The 26,718-nt window shown below is 41.3% G+C and overlaps 1 protein-coding gene across 5 annotated transcripts in view; it reads right to left on the bottom strand.

The window, feature by feature from the left end:
• Positions 1 to 26,718, bottom strand: part of ephb2b (eph receptor B2b) — a 110,600-nt gene that overhangs the window by 68,492 nt on the left and 15,390 nt on the right. For all 5 annotated transcript variants that reach the window (XM_044023558.1, XM_044023560.1, XM_044023561.1 and 2 more), the window contains exon 2: positions 921 to 1,000. In XM_044023558.1, coding sequence (XP_043879493.1) covers positions 921 to 1,000 — 80 coding nt within the window. The remainder of the gene's footprint in view (positions 1 to 920; positions 1,001 to 26,718) is intronic.

The raw sequence follows: 26,718 nt of genomic DNA, 5'->3' as shown, positions 1-26,718 counted from the left end.
ACTTTGAAGTTGTATCATGGAACCACTGAATGCCAGCTCTCTGTGCTGCCATTCTTTGCTTATTTTATAGTGCAAAAAAGACACAGCATGATAATTCAAACCATCTTTAATACTAGCCACAGAAGCATAAATAATTGAGTAAAATTGGCAGTGGTTTATTGAAATGCACCAGCAAATAAGTCTACAACATTTTTTTCTGTCCAAAAGACAGAAAAAATGTTGTGGTGGGGTAGCAGCGAAGTAGCGAAGGAAACTGAGACTCTGTTTTTGGCTGGCTTTAAGTGGGCCTGGCTTGCATGTGGCTAGGAGAAACCAATGCCCTGGCAAACCATGTGGAAATACTGTGCATCAAACACCAACAGGGCCCATATAACACAAACCCTCCAGTCTGGCATACGAACACACGTATTTAGCTTTAAGTGCAATTGTTCATTCATACAGTGCTTGTCATTTATCAGGCTAAAATACATATATATTAAAAAAAAAAAAAAATCAAAAAAGGACAAATCACTGCAAATAAAATGCTGCTGGTGGACATTAAAATATAGGGTTAAGATGTGGAGCTAAGATAATGAAACCCAAAACATGGTCGTATCTCTTACTCAAAGTGTCTTTCTTAAATGTGAGGTTAAATAACAAATTTCTTCCGTCTAACTTAGCAGTTACCCGCCCCCCCCCACCACACACACTTTTGGTTTAGCTCTCTCGGGGGCAGATGGTCTCATTAATTGATCTTTGACCCAAGAGTGGGAAACCAAAACACCAGCTACCGACAAAGACAGAGACAAAGTTATTCTGAGGAGCTGAGCAAATTTAGTTATCACCTCCACAAAGCAGGGTCCCGCAGTCTTATTAGCACCTTTAATTTAAACTTTCATTATTAGACGCAAAGCGTGCTGCAATCAGAGCATGTCACTTACGCTGTTGTCACTCGACCCTGACACGGGGTAGACTGTCCAGCCCAGCTCCGCCGTGGCTGTGGTGGAGTCCATGAGCGTCTCTGTGGAAAGAGCCAAACAAAGAAGCTTTTCAGATCATGTCCTGGCAATTTGTCAAGAACTGCTTTAATATAAGAAATACTTAGCAGTGTAGCAGTGAGGTAGACAGTAGTGGAAAAAAAGAAATAAATTCAAGCCAGAAATGTTACATTTTCAAATCTTATCAACAAAGAAATAATAATAAAAACAGGTTTTTAATAATACTTTTTTTTTTTTTTTTTAATTACAGAATTATTTTACATTGTAATTTCTTTTTTTCCTGGTCAGCAGAACTATGCTATTATTGTTTTAACTACGTGGGGAAAACAAATCTCCATGGACTGGAACACCTCTGGTAATTGGGGTCAAAGAGAATGTGTCTCTTGTCTGTCATGAGGTCCTCAGCAGCACACATTCCACCATGCCGACCCAACTGTCTGTCATATTTACTGAACCTCTCACAGTGTCACCATCTTTCGCTCGCTCTGCAGCCTCTGTGCACATGCCCTCATGGCCTCATGACCTTGTTTCCCTCCCTGACATCCTCTCAGCTCCGCTCCTCTCTGTATGCAACAGTGGTTCAGGTTTAATGAATTTCTGCTGCTGATAAGGCCTGCCTCAATCTTGTGCTCCAGTGTTGAGTTGCAGCAGATGGAGAGAGCATTCATCAGGTCCGAGGCGTCAGCTGCTGCCCCAGAATGCCACAGTGGGATTTAGAACCCACAAACCCCACCCGACAAACCCGGCTGTACTACAGGTCTGCAGAACAACTGCACACTGCAGCAGCGGCTCATCATCGATAGAAGGCTATAAACTGATTGAATTTGTGATAATATTGTGGGTTCATTTAAAGTAGATCCTAGTAAGGAAATAAACCCCCTGGAAGCAGATATCATGTAAATATTCTCTTCCCACAGGTAATGAGTAGAGGGAATTAAAGACAGACGTGAAGTCACATCTCACTGGTTTTTATTTAATGCTTTATTGCATACTCAGCTGTATACAATCTAGCAGGATGTTTGTGAGACTTCCAGTAGTTTGGTCTGATTTATATTCCAGCAAAAGCCACATCTTTTAATTAACAGTCTCCGCACGCATCAGTTTATTTCAGGGCCTTCTGCTGACTCTCACCCATCCTCACAAGGCGTAATAGTAGATTTCACATCCTATTCAGTTATCACAAAGCCCAAATCGTATAATTAGGTAGATGAGACTGCAATTGAGCAGCTATTGATAACCTTGTGTGTGTGACTCAAAGCCGAATAGCCTACTTGGGTGTTAGGGAGTGAAATGGTAATTATCTCCCATAATGATAACGATAATTAGTGGAGGAGTAAAGTGAGAATAATGAACCCCCTCTGTGGAGGTTTAGGGAGTGTTGCAGGGGAAAAGGGAGCACATTTCCCCAGGAATGTTAACACAGACTGGCTGACTACCCTCTCCTTCCACCATCCTCCTCCTCTTTCACCCATGTCTTTCTTTAGCCGCACATTTCCTCCGTTAACTCACTTTCTCTTCCTCTGTCGTCGTCTCCCCGCTCACCTTTCCCCCGTTACCCCTTTATTTCATGCTACGTCTCTCTCCTGCTATCTGAGTCAAGTAGCACCTCACCCGCAAAGACTGATCACTTTTCTTCCTCCTGCCATCTACACTTCAGTCTTGCCAGTGATGCGGATTCATTACCGCTCCTGCAGCAACACCAGCCCATAGCTCACCACTGTCAGCCCCTGCCTTGTTCTCAGTCTGAACCCCGAGCCATGGCAGCGCGTGGCTGCTCGGCGAGATCATTTGGCTATTAATCAGGAGGAGGACAGGGTGCAGACATTCCCATCTGAATACAACTGCAGACATTATACTTTTTACTTGTCGTTATTCTTGTGGACACATACATTGTACTGTAGTCCATGCATTCTTTGGAGTTTGCCGTTCTATGATAAAAGCAGCAGGAGATTCTCCGGGTCAGATCCATTCAGAATGGCAGAGGAATGTCAGGAGCATCCAAATCCGGGGTGGCTGCTGGGTCATGCACACAGGACAGACAGGACATTCACTCACTTGCTCACTGGAGCATCCCCTGCTGCTCTGTCTCACATGGGATCACTCGGACATTATCCAGAGATTTGACAAGGGGGCTGGCAGTCCTGGACAATGTCAAGAACGTGTTTTGTAGACATTAACATTCTAATATACAGCCCCTTAGGACAATCTCTGGAAAAGGCCCAGACTTGAGTGCTTGATCACAATCACCCCCATGCAAAGAAATGAGGCCTGAAAACTGTCAACAGACCAATAAATCTATTAGATTAGAATAATAAAGTCACAGAAGCACAAACAATTGTAATACACTCGGGTGGAGATTGGTAAATTACAATAATTGAAATGTTTGGCCCTAATTATCTCCACAGATTTGTTACACCTGGTATTAAAACATTATTTAAATGTAAAGTCTGTCAACCAGATCATTTAAGGTCTATTATTAACTTCCAGAGCCCCTGATGTCATGCATGCAAAATGTGTAAGCTGTGTCTTCAGACTCGTTCCCCTTTAATTAATAAAACATAATCTAGCAAAAAAAAAACACAGTTAATCAAAGCAAAGGAAACTGAAGGTTGTATAATTGTTTGTTTTTTTCCACACAGGTGGTTTAAATGCAGTACGAAGCTAAATGTTTGATGCTGTGCAACATTATTTACGTAACATTATGGACGTTGACGTCTGGGATTTTATTGAAGACGGGCACATCTCATGCCCCACTGACAGCAGTGTCTAGTATTATCTTGTGTTCTGTCACTTTTCCAAAGATCATGCTCGGACAAATATTATGTGACACGCTGTCCGCTCCGCTAAAGCTGCAGGCCAACCTGGTAATTACTTACAAGGCTGTATATTTTACACACACACGGATAAAAAGTAACAGCCCGAAAGTTTTGTAACTGTGTTAAAGTGAGCTGGATACAATCCGCAGCAACAATTCACTGTCAGCACTGAAAAATATAACACACTCATATGTTTAATATTTACAGAGAATATGATTACTATGATAGTAAATAATTAAAGCCAGGACGTGTTTTTTTTTTTCTTTCTTTCTTTAAACTTGACACTCTCAACTGCAGAGGAGCTTATGAATATGCAATGAGATCTAGGGAGTCTAAAAAAAGCCTATTAGGCTGAGAGTGCTTCTTCCGACACTTCCTGAGACTAAGAAGAGAGTTTAGTGCTGATCTGAGAAAGAGCTCTCCAGTGAGAAGCTGTCTGAAGTGACAGGCTGCAGGAGAGGGGGGGTTGCGCGCACGACTACGACAGCAAAGAGAAGTCAATGCTGCGTCTCAAAGCGGGAGCAGACGCAGAGAATTGTTATACATGCAAGTACAAAAACATTATTTACACACAGCGTTGTGTTCCAGCATGAATAAATAAGAGCCACTCTCTGATATTAAAATGGTATATTTGCAGCATTTCACACCGTTCACTGTGAGTAAAAATGTATTCCTATAGTTTTTTGTTTTTTTTTCCCTCAATATGTCAGACACTTTTTTTTTCTTCTGTTTTTCTGCCGGCACGTTTCTCTGCACTTGCAGTTGGTTTATGGTGACTGACCACTCATTCTTTTGTCCAAAGGGCAAGGAAAGCAGGATTTGACAGATGAATGGCCAATTAGTCACAGGGAATAGACAGGTTTCTGCAGTCTGAGTGACGGATGGAAACTTTCTCTGCTGCCACGAGTCATCACTCAAGTGAAGTACACCTTCCGGCTCGTGGTCTGTTCCCCCGGGCAGAAAGCACAACAAGTGCAGCTTTCCAGACAAACTGACATTTGTTGTCTTTCTATCACAAGTACATATACATGTTGATACACGCCCGCGTGTAATCCTATTGTTCAGTGGCTGACTTGAGATATTTCTCTGTGGGTCTTTTTGGCAGTGCAAAGAACTCAAGTTTGACAAGTTACATTACAACTTATTGCATCACTGGTGAGGAAAACCCTGCATATAAATGATTCCGACATAGTAGTTTTGCACAAAGTGGATATATATTTAGGGCCTACAGTTTAATGGGGGTATTTTGAAGAAGCAACTGACCTCCATAAGACATCTCGCAGGCATGCCTTGTACTCTCTTCTCTGTGTGAAACAAATCTCTCAACATTCACTTGAACGCCGACATAAACCGCATATGGTGCTTTCCGTTGCTGTGATAACTTCAGCCAGCAGGACTAAAAAACAGCTTAACATTCTCACCATGAAAGCTGTGCTGTTGAGTACAATTTAACCACTGCTGAGGGGTGAATTTACTTGTATTTCACTAAACACCTGAAACCACAGTATTTGATGGCAAATGTGGGAAGATTGTGGTATGCAGTACAGTCGCAGAGTAACATGACCAAGCTGTTCGTTGCGCTAAAAACAGAACCCTATATAGTGCAGAAATCTGCCCAGATTAAGGGACAAAGCAATGATATGCCCCTGAGGGAGCCAATGCAAGTGCAGAGACATGATTCATAGCTTTATTGATGGACACAGCTACTGTATGGCTTGTTGGAAAGAATAACAGTCTGATTCATTTAGAAATAAGAAAGCGATAGAGCCCCAAGTCTGGAGCAACTCAGCTCAACTGATCTGTCAGCACAAGCTGGGCCCATTAAGGTACAGTGAGGCTCGCAGCAATGTCAAATAACAGCATATCGCTGTGTGTTAAATGATTTTTTAATCCTACTTTTACAATGAAACAGGGCCTTTGTGGACCATGTGGCACTGGCCCAAACTACTTTTTTTTTTTTCCAGCTCCCGAGACACAAAGGTAAAACTAGCACACAATTGTGAGTTTCCTAGTCCTGGATACTACCTGATGTGTCACTTATGAGGAATCACTCTGTCAGAAAGACGTATGTTTTGAGGAGTTTATCACTGAGATGGCAGCCTTGGGATTGTGTTTTGGGAAACGACGAGGTGGGGCTCAATGTTCAGACCCAACTCATCAAGGGTCTGCGGCGTGGTGAGTTTTCTGAAGCAAGGAAAAATGAGGGAGGAAGCCTAGCGGTTGATTTTGGCAGACAATGGTGCAGTCTGAAATATGGTACCACACACAAACGCGGACACAGAGAAAGTAAAGCACTCTCTGAGCACCAACTGATGACAGAATGATACAGCATGGTGTTCCCAAGGGCCTCAAGCAGGATGTCCAGTGGTAATCCCAACACAGCCGAGCTCTGTTATCAGTCAGTGGAACTGAACTCGTCAGCATGGCCCAGGGGAACAAATATAAGACAAGCAAAACCCTTTTTGACGTGCAATGGTCAGGGCCAATTGCCTTTTAAGTGAATGTCTCAGGGACTTTCTTTTTTTCTGATGAAGCAATCAAGTTCAATAAGACTGTGTAATACAGTGAACCATTGCGCACGAAAAACATTATTAATGAGCTGACATTTAAGTTGGTAATGCAGAAGAAAAGAAACTGATTATCTCTGGAGCGCACGGCCTAATCAAATTTGTATACTTTGCAACAGCATTAGTATTGAATACGCTTTATTGTGGAGATGAGGCTTGTGAGGGAATGTGGTTTGGAAAACAAAGTCAAATGAGGCTGAGAGGGCCAGTCAGCAGTGAAATGAGCCGCATGAAGATTAAAGAGGCGTCTGTAGACGAATGAAGATGAGCTGGTTATGGAGAGGTGCGGTGTGCAGCTAACATGGTCGAATTGACCAAGCAAACACCGTAACGTCGAGTAGCGATGTTGAGAAATATAAAAATACATACTACATCATTTGAATGCAGATGTGACTAGTGATATAAATTATACAATGAAATTACACTTTCAATGCATCAAGGTGTTTTATTTTTTCTGTCAGCAACACCTGTAGGTGTATCATTAGTGCAGTCTCGCCATTAAAATGTAGCTCGTTTTAAGGGACACCATATTTCACGGCACAGAGACCTCAATCCAAGCAATAAATTGTGAGTGGAAAATGTCACCTGGCCAGTGGCAAGCTGTGCGAAGGAAGCCTGGCTAATAACACAGGCTAGAGAATTTATAAGTACGCTTTTCCATATTTCCAAAATCCCTGACAACCCACCGAGACCTGTTTTACAGATCAGTACATTTAAAAATTGTGCGGTGGAAAATTCTGTAAAAGTGGGTCCTACATTTTTATAAGCTGCAGCTGAAAAGAACAAAGTTGTGATTCAAAAACAGGCCGCAAGTGACACTCATCTGTCCATCCATCCAATCATTCCATTCAATCATTCACTGAAGTGTAAATACCTGCAGCAAAGTTAGGCAGCAGTGTACAAATCCCTTTCTCATCAAAGTGACAACATTTCAGATTACACTACTAATTGACTTGATGGAAATAATCATTACGATCCTCCCACACCTTGCCTACAAGCCATTAGTTAAAAGTGGATGATTAAAAACTGTTCGTAGCTCGTGTAAGAGCATTCCACAAATGTGTGGTCCCTGGCTTCACGTAAGGGATTTCATTCTCTCTCTCTCTCTCTCTCTCTCTCTCCGCCCATATTTTTTCATTTTCTTGGTCTCTTTCTCTCCCTCTCCCTGTTTTTGATTAGACTTGGTAATAACGGTGCTAGGGGCCCTGTAGGACCATGATATGCTTGTATTAGTCCAAAAGACAAGATGTTCCCCCAGCTTAAAATACACTCAACTGGAAATGTGGGAGCAAAGGGAGCCATTTACCCTCCTAATTGTCCTACATGAGATGATGTCTGTCATAGTCAGGGGAGCAGCCATCTCCCTGCCAACAGTTTTGATTGGCAGCTCTAAAGAAAATGGTGGGTTATTAAACGAGGTGCATCACACCAACGAGAAAGTGTGGCGGAGATATAGTGCAAAAAAGAGAGATTTGGAGTTAGGGGACTTGCTGCTCTTTAGTTAAACTTTGGTTTGAAAAGGAAGTGCATGTATGGTCTGTGTGTGTGTGTGTATGCAAAACTTCATTGTAAAATGTAGGTAACGCTCATTATTGTGATGGCCTGTCCTTTTCTGCTGATAAGGAGATTGATCTATTTGATATCCATTCAAGCTCCATCCTCCCACATAATGTGCAAAGTCAGTTTTATGACCGATTCTCTATCCTTTTAAAAAGGGCCTTTCATCCCTTGAAAGAGCCTTTAAATGCTGCTGTAAATTCCTATGCAGAGGCTCTGGCTCCTTATCATTTGAACGTTGGCCTGTTGCTCTGCAAACAGCGCTGTCTCCTGTCAGAGCTGTGTAAGAAAAAAACAAAATGTCCGTCCCTGTTTGAGTCAGGCAATGAATCCCAACCTATCCAGTAAAAACGACAACAAGAACTAAATGAATTATGTATAGGACAAGACCGTGTATTACATGTTTTAGACATTATTTGTGGAGACAAACACACCAAAATATCCCAGATATACAGGGGTTTTGCGCGTTTGTTTTTGCTTTGTTGTTGTTATTGTTGTTTTTTAAAGGGGTCTGGTACATCTAGCCTTTGTGAAGTCCACTATGCACAAGTTGGGCTTTAATGGAGAGACCTTCAGAAGGACGGAAACCTTAAAAAAAAAAAAACGTTTTACAGCATCCTGCTCCAGCTGTCTGCTTGACCACGAAAATATATGACAGAGAAAATGACAAGACAGATGTTTCCACTACACTGCTTATCACATATAGAGAGAAATATTTCCACTACCATTTTAATATCTCCGAAATGTGCAGTAGGCTAGTGCATTGAAAATAAAAACCACAACAAAAAAAATAATAGCCAAAAGATGAGAAGCAACATAAATCTGTGACCTTTACTGACATTTTTCAAATTTAATACCAAACCATCACGGTGACAAAACACCTTTTGAAGTTAATGTGTCTGACATGGTGGAGCACTTTTACAAATGTAGTTGCATTTACACCATTAAATCTAAACTTTCAGCTACTCTGTCTGGACCAGTCTTATACGTTTAGCTGGATTAAGCCCTTTAGAGCTTGAATTTCAGAGCTCTTTCTGATACATATCAACACCATTCAAAGTAAAAAAAAAACACACACACACACAACCACTGCTGCAAAAGACAACTGAAGACGGCAGCAGGAGCCCAACAGATTAGTTTTGCACGTCATCATATATCAAACAACTAAAACTCAGAAATGCCTTTTTTCTTCTTTTTTTTTTCCTCTGAGATTTGGTTTCTGGGTCAAGTATAGGGGAGAGACAAAGGATCCTTGTGTTTAATGATAAATGTGGGTCATCTAGAGCTGTAAATGTTTCACCAAATCAACATGAATGAGTAGTCGCTTCTCACTTCAAGACTGTGTGGATTTCTTTCTTGGCTAAATAATGATTACAAGCAATCACACTAACAAGGAACGGTTGCTCTGCTTGAGAGGATCTTTCTGTGCCAAAATAATCAGCGTTGAGGAAATTAAGCTGCAATAAAATCTGAAACAACTTCACTGCTACTGTCAGGGACCGTACCAAACCCTTTATTACCGTCAGCAATGCTACAGATTCCTTGCTCATACTATAATCACTGAAAGTGCACTAAAAGTGTTCTACTACCAATAAAAGAATGATTATGAAATCACAAGTTTTCTTTTTACTGGCTTAAATAAACAAAAGAAAAACCCATGTCTTTTTTTAATGTATAAATAAATAAATAAATAAAAATTTAAATTGGTATGCTACTGTAAAGATGTGTGTTCCAGTTCATCTGCCGTATAAACTGGCAGAGACTGGCCCAGTCTGTCCCAGGATTGCACCAATATTGTGATGATATGATCTATGAAAATCAACTCTCGCGAGCATTCTGTTAAATTAAACTGGAGACACTTCAAGTGGAAATATACCTCCACAAATCAACACATAAACTAAATGGTATTTGAGTTAAGAAACTGAACCACCAGAATAACTGAAATGAGTCATTTAACTATTGTTTCTCACCTGTTACCAGGTGGAAAATGCCCTCCCTACTTGTCAGGCAGAGAAATCTGAACAGAGTTATTGATGTGTGAGAGCATCGCAGGGTCAACTCGGTGAGCTGATCTCCAGCCAGTCGATACAGTCTGTCTGCCAAGAACGTCAGCAAATCAGAGTTGTTTCTTTGTCCGAGCCTAAACCCTCGCTCTCCCCACATTCACATACACACGCGCTCACACATTAACCCGGCCGTCCACCAACCAGACCCCTCGCTAGTTAATCAATGTCACGGTGTAGTTCGTAGTAACATATTTTCTCACTTCTTCATAGCTTCATGTTCGGGGGCAGAATAATACCTGAGACAAGAGACCTTAAAATATGTGTGTGCATTAAAAAGCAATGAGGTGGGCACAGAAAAGAGAATGAGCAATGTGCAGTAAAATAAAGTTGTTACGGATGATACGGTGCCATCATATGAGAGGGAGGCTAGATGTAAGGGTGTAATGATATGTATTGATGGGCGTTTTTACGTGTGTTTTACAGTGCCTGAAGTCATGGAGGAATGCTAAAAGAGAGGCGGTGATTTACTCTCAGTCAGCAGTATGCCAAAGACACCGTGTCTGAATTCATCTCCCAAACTGCCTCTCCTCTTCTCCTTATTCTTCCCTCACTCTTGACTTCATCTTTCCCATTACCCACATCCCCTAACGTCCTTCAGCTCATTTGTTTATTTCCTGCTTTATTCCATCAACATGACACTCCACTTTCGGCTCCCATCCTCTATACTCTCTGACCTGAGGAGGAGACGTCTGTACCTCTTAACAGCCATGACTGTTTAACTATCACCGCCCCAATCCATCCCCACCTTGCTTCTCCTAATGGGGACCACACATTATACAGCAGAGCAAGGTGGTGATGGCAGCAGCAGTGAGGGGGGATCATATGGGAAGTAAGGCACATTGGTGGATTCCAGGCCTATGAGCATGCTCCACTCCCTCTGGCTTTGGAAGAATTATGGTGGGGTCATGACCTCCCTGCAGGTCTATAAAGCAGAGAATGGGAGGCAGTGGAAGTCAGTACCTCGGCCATATGCCTGCCTGGCTGCTGCACTGCCGGGACCATTACTGTATCCAATCACACAGACACAGAGCAACAACAAGCCTCAGAATAACCCAAATATCACTTACTGTACAGTCACCCCTAAAGCCCCTGCAATCAACATCCTATTAATCACAGACAGCACACCACAATGGAAATTGTGTTGGCCAACCATTAAGGCACCTTAAGGACCTTCTGTTAGTCAAACTAACACACACTGGGAGATATTGGATACCAGCGGAGCACAAACAGAGAGCTAATGGTTTCATGGTGGTCAACTCGGAATGAGTGATATCAAGATGGCGAGAAAAGATAGAGGAGACAGCACAGAACCAACAGACTTTTTATATGAGCAAAGAAAACTGACCTATATCCGACCTCAGAGTTACAGGGTCGACTCTCCGTGTCAGATAGACCTTATTCAAACACGTGGGGTTTTAACAACATGTACAAATCTGTCCACAAATAAAAGAGAAATAACTGCACACAAAAGAAAATTATTTTACATATTTACGTATTTTTATTAAACTGTAATCATATTCTAGAGTAGTTAAGAATATCATGACAATGACAGGCTCACAGGCAGACTCATCAGCATTTTATAGCTTGGGTATTCTGCAGGAAACCTGCTCACTGTGTCTATCAGTGCACAAATAATTTGTATTTATTTACATTGTTGGCACTTTGTCTAAATGTAAAATAAACACTGACTGAGAAATTGTAATGGACATTGGGAGGAAAACCAACGAAAAATCTTAGTTCAGTTGGTCCTTAAAGCAAACTCCATCTTAGACTTCCTTTTTTTGTCATTGCACAGAAAACACAGCAGTGAAAACTGGCAACAAAATTTTGTTGCTTGGCAAGCGGATAAAAACCAACACATAGCATTGAATTTTGAGGTAGATTATTGTGTACTATGACTAAGAAAAAATAAATAAGTAAGTGTGTGTGTACATATATATAAAAGTAGTGCAAAGAAATCTGTAAGTAGTGGAAAGAAATCTGTAAGCAAACAATATGAAAAGAAAAACAAAAAACAAATGCATCAACCCAGCTTCAGCAATAGATTGCCGGCTTTTAAAATTTGTATTTCCCCTATTAGGATGTATCCTGTGCAATAAGAGCCAAGTTGCTTTATAGACTATATGTCTTGTGGCATTATGTCTGGGACAGGAAGGTGTACGCCAGACTTAGCTGATCTCCCATAAACTCAGATTAATGTTTACATAACAACCTGCAAGGTAAACAAACAGTGTCTGGCTCAAGTTAAGTGGAGAGATGCTTTGTGGTCATCTGTGGAATGTGAAGTTCCTTCTTTCCTCTAAAGCAGTGAGTCCTCAGTCTGTTTGCTCTGTTGCCATTACAGCCACTTATCCCGACAGAGCACTTTGTTCCCCTTATCTACTGAACAGCTAAAACGTATAAGTGTTTTCAGCGTCTGGTCGACCTTTGCTTTGACTCCCATCAGCATGTTTACTTGTGACACAGATAAAAGACGGATTGCTTTGGAGCATGCAGTTGTGAGAGCCGCGGCAAATGTGTGTCTGTGGGTGACTTTTTGGTTCCATTTCGACAGGGAAAAAGACAAAAGGCGTAGTTCAGCACAAGCTCTGACAGGTGACCACGGGAGGAAGATGTCCAAACAGAGCAGATAATTCTGCCAAGGCGAGAGGAACCGAGTGAGAGAGGGAGAAGGGGAGGAATATTTGTCTGTTTGAGGGATTTGCCTGCGTGGCGTTGCTCAAAGTCAAGGAGCAAAAAGCCTTCTCACCATCCTAGAGCAGCTGGTTCCTGCTATGGTAACTAGTCAGCAGGGTGCTAAGGTGTTATAGACAGCAAGTCATTAACAGCCAGGAATGACTCGCCGAGATAACGTTGTTGTATGGGAGCAAGAGGGAGTCATGACGGAAGCTGAAGGAGATAAACCTTCTGAGCTACATGGTGATGGATGATCCCGTCTCACCATCCAGGTATTCAAGTCTCTGTAACTCCACAATAAAGTTTGATTTATTTTCTAAACAATTCCATCTGGGTTGCATTGCAATCGACCAAAACCTAAATCCGGTTTTGTTTTGGCTTTAGTGTTAAAACTAAAATCTCATTCTGCTGTCCAAAACAAAGAAACATCGTCAACACTGACTCTATTCATTCACTGAAGCATCCTTTTGTTAAACGTCATCCGACAAACTTGTTTTGTTTTTGGACACCAATAACAAATTGCTTCTGAACGCTCCTTACTTCATCCGTTTGGCTTAATAAAGTTATTCCATTACAGTGTTGCACAAAAACATTCCTGCTGTTAGGAAATGACGTCACGTTACAGAGTGGATTTGTGTCAGACATGTGTTTTTCCATGAACCTGAAAGATAAAAGGCAGCGTGCTGAAAATCACATGGTGTCACGTTAGGTTAAACAGCAGCAGTCCCAACTGAAATATGCAGAAGAGTGTCTTTAAGGCCTTTAAATCTATAGAGACCATAAAGGGTTGCCTATGCACATGTATTCACATCGGGAGAATGTAGTGTAGCTCAGCTTCTAAGGCATTTTCAAGCCTCCATGTCTGAAGTGCAGCAAACTTGTCATTAGAACTTTACAGCTTTGACGGAAAATGATTAGAAGACTTTGATCTGTGTTAAAGAACTTCCAACTATAATTTTGGACTTGCAACACTTACGTGTCTACAGCCTGCTAGAACTGGAAGCAGAAGAACTTTATAGGTATAATACCTTGGGCTGGGTGATGGAGCCAAAAACTTTATGATGATTAAAATTACAGATAGGAATAATATCTGATATTTTATTTATATGAGAATTAAATATTTGTGATTGTCATGACCTGGGAGTCATATTTAGTTTTATATGTTAATTTAGTTGTTTTTCAGTTGACCCTCCCTGCCTGAGGATGGCGCCGCCATCTGTTTCTCTCCCTCTCCCCCCACCCCCCCCTTTTTTTTGTATCTCAGCTTCACCTCAGGAGCACATGGTGTGCTATAGCTGCACCTTTTTGAAACATTTTCATTTATTAAATTACACAACATAATGTCATAATGTTCGTCTGTAATTCTTAGTTTGGTGTCGTATTAATATTTTATTAAAAAAACATAATAATTCCCCCTAGACTGATGTTTTTCTTCTTATTTTAGTTAGGAGATTCATGCTGATGTTGCCACGTGAGGGAAGTTTTTTAAGTTTGACTGGTTTAGTAAGCCTGTGTGTGTTGGAGAGACCAGAACCACTTTGTTGTTTTATTTTTGTACAGTAACCCTGGGTGGCCCCTGGCAAGCCTGGCAAAGTCGACAAAGACTGGTTGAGTTCTAGTTAGATACAGAATTAGTCTCTAAACTAGGTTTGTTAGAAACGCCAACATGAAACCTAGTGATAGTATGTGGTGACGTTTGCCGGCCTTTGTTCCTCACACCCACCTTTTTTGTTGCTTTAAATGGTCATTTAACGACACAATCTGGCATAAAGACGTTTTAAACAAATGGCATGATGAGCAATGCTGTTACTGGGCTAATATTACATCCCTGTCATAACGCCATCGCCAACAAGCTCACATTACCGAACTAACATGGTAAACTTTATGACGTGCTACAAACTGACACGGGTTGCAGTCACCTCATTTCACATTTCTCTACTAACACTCTGATGCCATTAATACATAGAAAATGGAGGTCTCAGCTCATGTGTATTGTGAAGATGATACTTGCTATGATTGGCCCATGGTTTGTGGGCGGAGCCAAGCCATGTCAACTGCCCTGTATCAACTTGGTCTGAATTATGCCTCAGTGTAAACTTTTTAAAAGGACCTTACAAAGCTGCCTGATAGAAAGGTGTCAACAGGTGGCAGTGAGGAACACTGAGGACAGGCACAAAAGTGGAAGAACAATGCTACAAGGACAGTCTTGAAAACCGAAAGAACAAGTAGACACATGGGAACCAAAAGGGAAAAAATAATAGATACACAGACGGACAGATAGACAGAGTGAAGGATTGAGCCAGTGGAAACAGAGGAACTGATTCACAGGCATGGTGAACGGTTGGCATGCTAATCAAGCCAGTATGTGGTCGCAGGCAGGGTGAGAAGCGGGTGCATGAAGGAGCTTCACAGGCAGTCATTTGCCAGCATTCAGCTCCCATCAATATCAGGGCCGATTAATGAGGGAATTGAGGGGAGAGGAGGGGGAGGGTGCAATAGCCAGGTGTCAGAAGAGGCACAGAATGGGAATAAAGAGGGTGCGGGCAGTGATCCGCGAGGAATTCCTGCCGAGCGGCAACAAGAACGGTGGGGGTGACTGCCAGTCATGCACTGAAAAAAGGGTCATTAAAAAGTTGCACTTCTTTCTGTTTTTTTTTTATGTAACTGTCATCTTATCAACTCTAATCACATAAGAACCTATAATTAAAAAAAAGCCAACAATTGGGATGACAAAGAGCTGTCTTTCCTAAACAAAATGTTGTTTCATGCATATACAAATTTCTTCTGAACAATACTGAGTGAGTAATCAGAGTCTGGGTGGGTGAGCAAAATCATTGGGTCATGGTATGTTATGTCTGTGCACAGAAGTTGGAAGTGTTTTTTTAACCATCAATCAATCAATCAATACTTTTACATCTTTGTGAATCACAATACTGGGGCACAGTAAAATTAAATGACAACTATTTCAGTTGTTTCTCTGTGTTTTTGTCGACGGATCATTTAATAATGCAAGCGTGACAAGACGTGACTTACTTATTTTTTGGGGATTAAGGAGAGGGAAGTAAGGCTTAACATGCATGTGTCAGCATGAGGGCCTCTAGTGTTTTGAGAGGGAGGTTTTAAGGCTAAAATCATGTTTGGACCTTGAATGGCTCACCGCCCCAGGAGGAAAAGGTCCCAGTATGGATGACAAAGGGTAATGTTCTTTCAGGCACATGTGAGCCCAAGGTTGTGTTTAATTGTCGGTCATGCCTGTTGTGCATGTGGGTGGCCACGCATACATGTATGACTGTGTTTACACATATGGGTGTCTGCATGAGTGAGTGTGTATGTAGGTTTGGAGCATCTGTCATTGTGTTAAGTTGTGTTTATGTGTGTTGGCACAACAGTGAGGCATTAGAGCAAAGTGGTTTAGCATGTTTGTGTACGTGAGAAAAGGGCTGTGGCCCCACAAAAGCAGGATTTTCAAGAAGACCGGTGTGTGGGGGTCATGTGACCAAAGGTTCTCACAGGGGCAGTGACCAGTCGGAAACAAGAGGGCAGCGTGTTACGGCCGCGACGTCTGTTTCATTGTTTGTGCGGGGTGCCTCACTGCTGAATGCAGACGAATCAATCCTGAAACATCAGCATCAACCCACAAGCACAAACTGAACTGGACAAGAAAGGACAGAGGCAGCACTGTGCCGAACTCGTCTCTGGGAACTGACTCAAAGGCAGCAGAGAGTATTTCCTCCTCATTTATCTGTCTCTATGCCTCCTCTGTCCCTGGCTCTTCATTTGTCTGTTTCTGTTGTCTCTTTCTCAGGACAGCGAGAGAATGGAAACTATGTCTCTTTCTTTCTCTCCTTGTCGTGCTCAGCAATTCTGCATTTGCTCAGAGCAAGCAGTAAATCCGACCACTGAAGGTACTACACTACATGTGAAAACACAAGATGGGGTTGAAGGAATACTAAGTACTAATTTGAAATCTCCCAGTTACATCTCTGGTCTGACACGCAGCACTTGAATTCCTTCGCTGACAAAGTGTAAGACAGACAAGGAGCAGTTTATCAGTGCACACAGTAATGCCAAGAGCAGGATAACAACCTTGTGATATGTTACTGAGGGTAAATGTTAACCAAGCAGACTGACGAGCAAGACACTCTGATTTAAAAGCAGTCGGGAAATTGAACCATCCATATATAACCAGTCCTAGGCTTTTGATTTCTCCAGAGAGTTTCTGGGATGAGTTGATGGTTATAGTAAGCTCAGCTTCAACCATCATCAGCTAAATTAAACAAAATAAATTGGGGGTGGGGGGGGTGGGAGGGGGCACAACTCCTTTGGACGTAAATGCAGCCGCAGCTGTGAAAAAAACACAAGGCACAAAGGTCGCCTTGATTTCCAGACAACTCAGTGATTCCCAAGAGGGGACTAGGCCTGGTGAGGACAGTTTTGGAGGTGTTGGAGTGCAGGGAGAAACCAACTGTGCGCCTCTGACTAGTCCCAGTGGTACCGGGTGCCTCTCTCTCTCTGGTGACCTGAGAGTGTTGGGCCTTCTCTGAATAACCAGCCCCATTCTCCACATTTAGACGAGGGCTAAAAGGTTAATTGAACCTCTGCGCTGAGCTTTCCTCTGTGTAATTTACTGTGATTAATGCGTGAAGGTTACTGTCAGACTCATTTACTAATTGTCCCAAGAAGTACATAATTAACCACATCTGTTAAAATGCGTCTGGAACAGTAAGGGCTTGGCAGAACACAGGGCCTGTGTCTGGATGGCTATTTGATCCGACTACAACCATTTCAAAACATCAGCTCTCATATTGCACTGTCATCCCTTTACTGCTTTAAAACTGATTTATTTGGATTTTTTAGGACAGGCTCTTCTTCAGCAGCAAAAACCATAGTTACTCACTTCAGAGAATTAACACCTCATCCCACCAAGGCTATCTCACAGAACTTCCTCCTAAAATAACTGGCTGCTCTGACATGCAGAAGTTTTCATCAAGAGAACAACTTACGTCGAAGAGATCACAGAGTACTCAAAGTACTTGATGTGTTCCTGACGAACAATGTGATCTCCAGGGTAAAAAAAATTCGAAACTTTTCTCTTTCTTTTTTGTTTAATCCCCTGTCAAACCCGGAACAGTTTTGCTTTGTACCTTGTCTCAGTTATTTCTGGAAGTCCTTTTAGCCTCACCGTCAGGCAGCTCTTGTACACAAAGCATGCAGCTCTGTAAAGTGAGAACACTATGTAAACTCTTTCCATACAGTAAATAGCATTTCTATACCAAACATGAAAAATATAGTATCTTATTCTAAGCCACAGTTCTTGAGAGGTTTAAATTTTAATGAAGCCTTCTTTTTGGGATGACATGGATTGCCATTTTCCCCTGATGATGTGTTGTCACAACTCATCCCTAAGAGAGAGAGATGGACAAAGAGAGAGAGAGGTAGAAAGTGTGTGTGCATGCATTAATTTGGCTGTGTGTTCTCCCTGCTGGGGTGTGTGCCTGCATACGTTGAGCACATTCTGTCAGCCCAGTGCCGTGACCTTGTGTCCCTGTATGTGTGATTGTGTGTGGACTTAGCGCTCAGGGTGCCTGGGCTATTCTCTCACTCTATCTTGATAATAGGTGTATATACATTTTAATCTTAGATTACTCAACGACTCAGTGGAAGGCTTTTCTGTCAGCCTGGTGAATGCAGACAGGCATTTCAACGTCCCCAAAGCTGAGTAACACAAACACTTTTTTCCATGCTTTCTCCCATTTTAGCACTGCTAACCAATAACCATCAGGACAGGACTAAGACAATCGTCTCTGTGCACACACTGAGACAGAAGACAGCGTCTTAAATCCTAAATCCTAATTCCTTAAAACACTGAAGAACAATGCTGGCTCCATTCCCCCCAAAACAATCCACCTTTTTGGATGAACCCACAAACTGACAATAACTATATTTACATGAATTAAACACCACTTCCCAAAGCTTTAATACGATACCCAATGCCATGTTTAAATAACACAGTATATGCTGAGGGTATCTTTTAGAGGTAATTATAGCAAAGTCGAACTTTCCTGCCATTAATTGTTATTTATGAGGGCGAATTAATTTTGAAATTCAAAAGATGTGAGCTACTTTGAAATGTACTCCGACCTTGGTAAAAGGACACAACACAGTAATGCATTCATACCTTTGGCAGAATTTATGCAAAACGAACAGCAAACTGAATATTTGATCAGTTTTTTCCTCACCAAGGTTACATGTTTGGATGTTTTCCCTGCAACTCCTTCATTCTGTATTCCTTGTAGACATTCTGCTATAAAGTATTACTGGTCAAGACTGACTATGCTACTATATAAGCCAATGGTATCATAGTACATTTAAAATGTTCTGTGATGTTTGGCTTTTCCATGTCTCTGGCTGCTGCTGACATCCAGCCTATTTGAACTAAAGTGCAAATGTGGTCAGCTCCCACAGGGAGTACGGAGAGGAATGAGGGATTGTGGTTTGTAATTAATTTACTGCAAGATTACACTGGATAATGCCCGTATCATTACAACATTGGGTTGACAGTGCTCTTGGTGTAGATAGTGTCAGGCCCATGTCAATACACAGAAGCATGTGCAATTGTGTGTTTGTGGAGATTATTGTGGCCCTTGAGACACCCCTAAGTGGGGACGGGTGTTAAATTATACACAAGCGCATGTACACATGGGCAAATAGCCTGCATAACTCACTGAAACAAAACAGCTTGAGCATGATGCTGGGTCTGTTGTCTGATTGCCATGGAAATTAATTTCAAAAGAGCAGCATCCACAGATCGTTCAAACCAGTATAATAAGCATAATACATTACTGGCCGTTATTAAATATCACATTTAGTTTCTGACTGGATATTTAAGACTTTCCAATAAATATCTGATCAATGTGTAATGATCATTTCATACCAGTATTGTTTTCTTTTAGTTGAACCAACTTTGGTTCAAGTTTTTCCATCTTTCAGTGATTTTCAATGTTCTCATGAGTGGGCAGGTGTAATTTTATGCCAACAACTGAAAGTCAAACTTGCAATCTGCTTTGTTTTTCATTCCACTCTCTCCTTGTAATGGCAAGTCTCTTCCATAATGTCATACAAAAATAAGAAAGCTGTTCATTTCATTGTATAATGCTACATGAATATTGTTTGTGGTCATTATGAAAATTCCATAACTGGTAGTCATTAGGGATTGTATTGTATAAGTGGAAACCTGCAAAGAAAAACTTGCAACACTACCATAAAGCTTTAAATTTAACCACTGACCATAACCATAGATTTACGGCAATTCAGACATCTTGAGGACCATTTCATTCATAATTACCTTTTCTAAATTTTAACACAGTTGGTTAGAACTTCACAGTTGAGCAGGAACAAATCATCAGACACTGTCATTATGTCTGGCTTAATTTTCTTTTCTTTTTTTTTGCTCTTTTCTGGTCGAACAAAGCCGACACACGCTCTGAAGAATTCGCCCTTCATGAAAATTTGCACATTGTTTGTTCTACAACATCAAAGCTCATCCCTACTGCTGTAACATGGACAAAAAGGTTTCAAGAGGAGCCTCCAGAAAACACCAGACCATCCCTATTCTGTCCTTGTAATTTGCACTTGCACAAAGGCAGTCAAAATGCAAAAATGCTTGACCATTCCACAGGCGTTCTCCCTCTGCATAAACTTCTCAGTTGCCCCTTTGTCCGATTAATACCTTCATGTCTTTCAGACTCGCGTCCAACCCTCCAATCCCAACCCCACATCGCCATCGCAGACAAACCTTAGTCCTCATTATACACAGCTTCCACTCTAGTTCCCAAGATTAGGCAAATGAGCTCCAAAGCGGAGTCTATAGGCAGAATCAGACCCCACTCCTCTTTCAGTCCTAACATTCACCCAAATATAAGCTCTATTTTACTTTCTTATACAATCTAAATATGTAGTTTGACAGGATATTGCTGCAATCATGACAAACAAACACCTCCTATAATTGTTGCTTTTCTTGGGTTTTTCAAATTCAGCATGATTCATTCAGAATTCCTATCAGTAACAATGGCGTATTCTTGAGCAGTGGGGTAAATCTCTTCACTGAGTACCAAATGAAGCCTCTTGAACAAAACCCATCACATGCAATGCAAACATAATTCACTGCCATTTGAATCACTTCCTGGCATTTCAAAAGCAGCATGCACCAATACATAACTGCTCACTTATTCTTCAATGAACTCCAGCGGCACTTGCTTTTGGAAAAAAGCCACAGTTTGAAAGAAGACTACTGAAAGACACAGAAATGTCTTTCACTGTTGGTCTATTAACAATTTCACAAGATGAAGGCTGCATTTACAATGAGTGATGTTTGTGCAAAAAAAAAACGGTTTAAATATGAGACCAACAAAATAATTGAGTGGGCATGTAGGTACAGTTTGTATAGCTTTCTTTCCCATAGAAAACAAGCAAATGCAGTTCTTGAAATGATCTCATCATATACAGTACTTCCTAAACTAAACTTCATATAAGTAGAATAATTGCATGAGGGGGATGTGAAAGAATGACAGCAGCAGTTGGCAGCAGTCAAAAGAAAAGATTATATGATTTACGACATTTCAAATTGTGAGTTAATTTACCATAGTGCAAGTTGTAATTCCAACTTATAACCAGTTGCACAACATTTCTCTGGGAAAGTCATTTCTTTCCTTATCAGATAATGAAATCTCAAATTCGAAAATCCCATATCCCAGCTTGTAATATATCCCTACTGTGCAACTGCACAGCACAGTTAACGGATGGACACAGTATAGATTTGAGCCACAGAGTGATGTGAAGCTAATGATTGACTCCCACTGCCTACTGCTCCCTGGGTCATCAAGCAGTCTTAACCCTCCATCCTCCTCCCACCTTCCATTCCCACCGGTCCTGACACCAGGGACTCGGGTCAGCTGAGAGAGGGTTAAAGATCAGAACCAAAATCAGGCTATGCTGCCAGGGGTCACAGTCTTTGGGGTTTGTCCAATTTGATTTTGACTCATCAAGGTCAATATTTTCATTAAAAATCTATAATAGATTTTTCAAAAAAGGAATGTACTTCAACTATTTCTATTTCTGCAAGTGTGTTTTATTGATATAAAGGCTGTCATTTGCCTTCAGAGCTGTACTGCTCACACAGTACAGTCAACCTTCTGCTGTTTGTTTTACTCTACAGCAGTTATACAGTATTATCATTACTACTACTACTACCATCACTACTGCTACTACTACTAAGCCTGAAAGCAATGGTTTATTGTTCGGGAGGTAATCAAATTATAAATGGATTGCGACACTTGAATACGAATTAACTTTAATTCATGTATATTGTCTCTGGTTTTATCTTCAGGACAATAAGTTGTCATCACTTATTGACAGATCTGAACTCCAAGTCGTCAAAGGCAGGTTGATTAAACAACTCTCTACATCTTATTGGCATTAACCATGACATACATGCCTACACGCATACTCCCTCTCTTACACATAAAAAACCACAAGAAGTTGAGTTGTTGTTAAGCCAGGCAGTACTCGCTCCTTGTCACTTGCCCTAATTTAATCCATTTATGTGAGCTAATCTGTAAAAATGGGGGGAAAAAACTCACATTCTAATGTTTATGGACATGAGTTTTCTAGGGACAAGCATAAAGGAGGGCCAGAATCTTTGGAAAATATGGATGTGATGTGCATAAGTTGTCTGATAGATCACTTGCTCTATGGCTGCATTTGTTTGGTTTCATCTTTGTAGACTGGGACATACGGTATTATTTGCAGATAAAACTTTTCTAAAATCCATGTCACTACTGCTTAATGCACGACAATATTGCAGCTATTTCAAAGTGGGAGAGAAGTGTTAATCCCAAGCAGGCTGCCAAGATAATAACAATTCATCATACATAGCTACTGGCCCGATTTAAGCTGGAGGACAGCCAAAAGAGCACTTTCAAGAGAGAAAAGACACCTTTGCCATTTAAAGCAGCCATAAATCCCATTGATTGGAGTTAAATGCTTTCATTCTGTGAATACTGGCTATTACACCAAGCAGCGTGTAAAAGGGGGGAGAGATCATTCCAAAACAGCAAGGTACTCAACTAATGTTCATTTTAGAGGGAGTCAATATTAGACTAAATGTGTAGAATAGTACAGCAGGTCAGATGTTTTAGAAACCTCTGGAAACATGACTGTGCATATTTTTACTGAGCCGCAGGTATCTTGAGGGAACTGAAATGAAATGAAGGCCAAAACGTGTCATCACCTTTGCTCTCCCTGGTCACACTTGTGGTCAGTTCAGTCTACTCACTACTCATTCGACAGAATGCAGGAGAAACACTGATCCCAACCTTGCACAGTACATTCTGCATCATCTTTACTGTTAGAGGAAGAATAATTTATCATGTCTGGCAAATGTCAGCAAGTGGGAAGATAAGCATCAGCCTTGTCCTTACATCTGCTACCCTCACCATGTTTCCTAATAGGGAAGAACAAAAAAGTAGACGGAGTATGTTGCAACCAAGGTTCTTTTACTGGGGTGAAGCGGCGTTTCTTGGCTCGACCACTGTGGCTATTTTTAGCACAAAGTTTTAACCTGGAACATTTTGCAAAACATTTACACAAAGGCCAGTCAAAGCCTTGACTGCAATGGCAGAACTGTCGGAAACGCTGGGAGTCACCTGACATTGCGGAGGAGTTGCTTTGTGGGTAACAAAATGTGTGGTTGTTTACCTTTTTTGTTTGCTGAATTTGTTATTTAGCTGGACAAAATGACGTATTGATTAGTTGTCCGGAACGTCAACATAATCTCCTATCACTGGGTAGTATGGACATCATTTCTACTCTGACTAAAATACTGAACTCCTATGTGGCTTCCTGATTCTATCACTGCAGTAATCTGCAGATTTATTTCAGAGAATCATAAATTAATGTGTCACTCTAAGTGTTCATATATGTTCCAAGAAATGCAAGATGTGAGGCAGTGATTAAGCAGAGCAGGCCAAATCCCTTGCCAATCATCTTGTTGCAGACATGAAAGCAGAAAACGCTATGCTGAAAAACAAGACCAGAGTTTGTTATGCTAACCCAAGCAGCATATCACCAACTGGGGGGGGCATGCTGAGGAGAAATTATAGAGCTGTATATACCCTTGTGGTTTCTGTGCTTCTATCTATCTATCTATCTATCTATCTATCTATCTATCTATCTATCGCTGCATTTATTGGAAAATTAAAAACAACTCTTGCACATATAGTCTTTCAAGCCAGATGCTTCTTGAGGGCTTGAAAATGTAGCTAACCACACAGTTCCCTGTCCCCCCTTCTGGCCTAAAAAGCTATACACTTACTTTGCTAATGCAGATAAAATGCAAATGACCACTTATTAGATATTCTCCATTGAGAATGATGAACGTTTGAACTCGCTCAGCTGTGTAATAACCATAGATAGTCTGCTAGCGTCTCTGAAATAATTGCGGAAAGAAGGAAATGATATGCTGATCATGACAAAGTGTGATGAACCTACATACGGGATAGGCACTCCCACATCTGCTTCAAGTGTCCAGCAACAACCTATAGCCTGATCCAGCAGAGCCCATCTCCTGATGAGGTAACAAAGGAAGCACACAAACACATAATAACAGAAAATTACATGCTGACTTCTGCGTTCCTAATTACGAGATTAGGTATGATTTTCCTTGCTACAGTTCTTGTACAAAACTTCATCATGTCTGTCTAATGCCTTGCTCCGTCCTGCCAAGCCTGGCTTCAATAATCAGCACATTAAATACTGCTGCAGACAAGGAAAAGGCAGTTGGGTGCAGTCAATTCAGGATCTTGCAGTCCAACAAAAATATGTGATTATTGTTCGCAGTAAGTCCCTCCGCAATTCCAGACCTGAGTCAAATATATGCAATCTGTTCGTGTCTACTGGCCAGGGAGCTAAAAGGAACTAATGACTCATGTTCCACTGATAGATCTGATGTGTTTTAAGTAAGACAAGGGGGATCTTTAAGAGTTAACCCCTCACTGTCAGATACTCCTGACTAAGATGGAGGATAACAGGGAAGGTGCCACGGCAGGTTAATTCACTTAGGATATTAGCGTGTTCTCAGTTATCTACATACTGAGGCATATGCTGCGTGCACGAGAAACAGATCCTCAGTGCAGATGGTCTTCGTTTAAAAATCCCATTCGACTCTTACTCAGCCGTGTAAACTCCTGTTGGCATTGGATAAGGAGCTATACAGCCACACATCAGTAAGGCGGCAGAAATGAGCAACAAGAAGAAGAAAAAAAAACATGGAGAGTCACCAAGATGAGGTTCATACAAAAATATGTGATATGCTGTTCTTCATACTAGCAATGACAACCTATGCTTCTTTAAGGCAAAGTTTTGCTCTTCACAGTTCTAGTAGGAAGACAGAGGTTACTTGGGGGTGTAATTTTCCGTCTCAAAGGTGAACACATTGTTGATGAATGGTGAGCTTGCTGTATGTTGACTACCATGTATGGCCAAAAAAGCTACATCCATTTGTGCACCTCTTCTTCGTGAGGTATGTCTCAAAAAAGAAAAAAAAAATGTCAACGAAAACACACAATTATCTTGGCTATAAAAGAAAGTTTGATGTCTCTGCTATGACTGTTTTATGTTATTTCAGCAGGCAAACATAAAGCAAGTTTTTAAAACCTGGACTGCTCTCAGTCTGATAATTGAAAGAGTAACCAGCACAAAAAGAAAAGCCTATAGTTCAGACAGGGACTATCTTCTGTTTGTAGCTTTTGCTGCCGAGTGTATATTACGAGGGGATTTTTGCCTGATTTAAACTGAAGACTGCCAAAGGCCCAGCTCTTGTTTGAAACTGATCATAGGGTGAAAACACAATGAGGAAAAAAACCCTGTTATCCAGCGTTCTCTGGTAACACATTACATTACACCAGCTCGTATCATCAGTGACACTGCCTGAGAGCTGGGTGCACTGTCTAGCCAGAGTGTTGAGAGTTTTAATTGCAACTGGGTGATTAAGGCTCAGTACAAAACTTGATTAATGCCATCTACCCTTCCAATCAGTCCAATCATCATTTGCCTTACCCACCTATTGTGCATGGCATCTGCGAAATGTCTTATGACATTTGAGACAGGGATGTTTCAGGGGTATAAGTAAAGATTAGTATGAATTAAAAAAAGTGTTAATGCTAAACATAAGCACCTACTCTTACATTACACATACATTGTAGATGAATCAGTTATTTTTGACTGTGGTTGTCTAGTTTAATTTTACTTAAAACAGTTTCACCACTACACATTTCAGATATCTCAGGTATCCACTTGTTATGTATTTAGCTGTAATTTGCACAGAGAAAATTTCCCCAATGGACCTGAATGATGGCGCCAGCCACGTTTACTGGAAATGTGCGATGCAGCTGTACTGACTCGTTAAAATGGATGTCTGCACACTAAATCCAACCATACTTTGCTTCTGACACAACCTTGCACCTTCTCCGAAGTGCATCCCAAAAGAACAATTCACTGTCAGTGATGTTAAATGCCTCTACTGACCACCTACACATCCACTCTACTGCTCTCCGGCCTCTTCCACACTCATGCGCTCTAACAGGTTAGCAGTAGACCCATTGCAAGAAAAACTGGTTGGATTAAATGAACATGGAATATTTTTCTTTCCTGTTTCCTGTGAGATGCCTTGGAGCTAAACACAAATCCCCAACTGCTCCGGCAAGAGCTGCACACTTCCGTCTGTACAAGTTCCTAGTAAAACAGCTTGTTCTATTCTGTGTTTGCATGGTGCATAAAGACCTTACATCAAGTATGTTTTTCTTTGTTTTCTGGGGGGGGGGTTGGAACAGAGCAGCGATCTGGGCTGTGGCTGTAGTGGGAGGAATGGAGATAGAGCTCAGGAGGAAGGCTGGGACTAGACTAGGCATACAGCCAGGCAGAGAGGAATGGGGCTTGGGAGGGATGTGGTTAGAAGAGGGCTGAGGCAAACTCAGGCTACGGAAAACAGCAAAAGAAAACTTCT

The sequence above is a fragment of the Solea senegalensis genome, linkage group LG4 (assembly GCF_019176455.1).
Source record: "Solea senegalensis isolate Sse05_10M linkage group LG4, IFAPA_SoseM_1, whole genome shotgun sequence".
Lineage (NCBI taxonomy): Eukaryota > Metazoa > Chordata > Actinopteri > Pleuronectiformes > Soleidae > Solea > Solea senegalensis.
The sequence above is the reverse complement of the archived record's forward strand: the minus strand, read 5'-3'. Positions and strand labels throughout refer to the sequence as shown.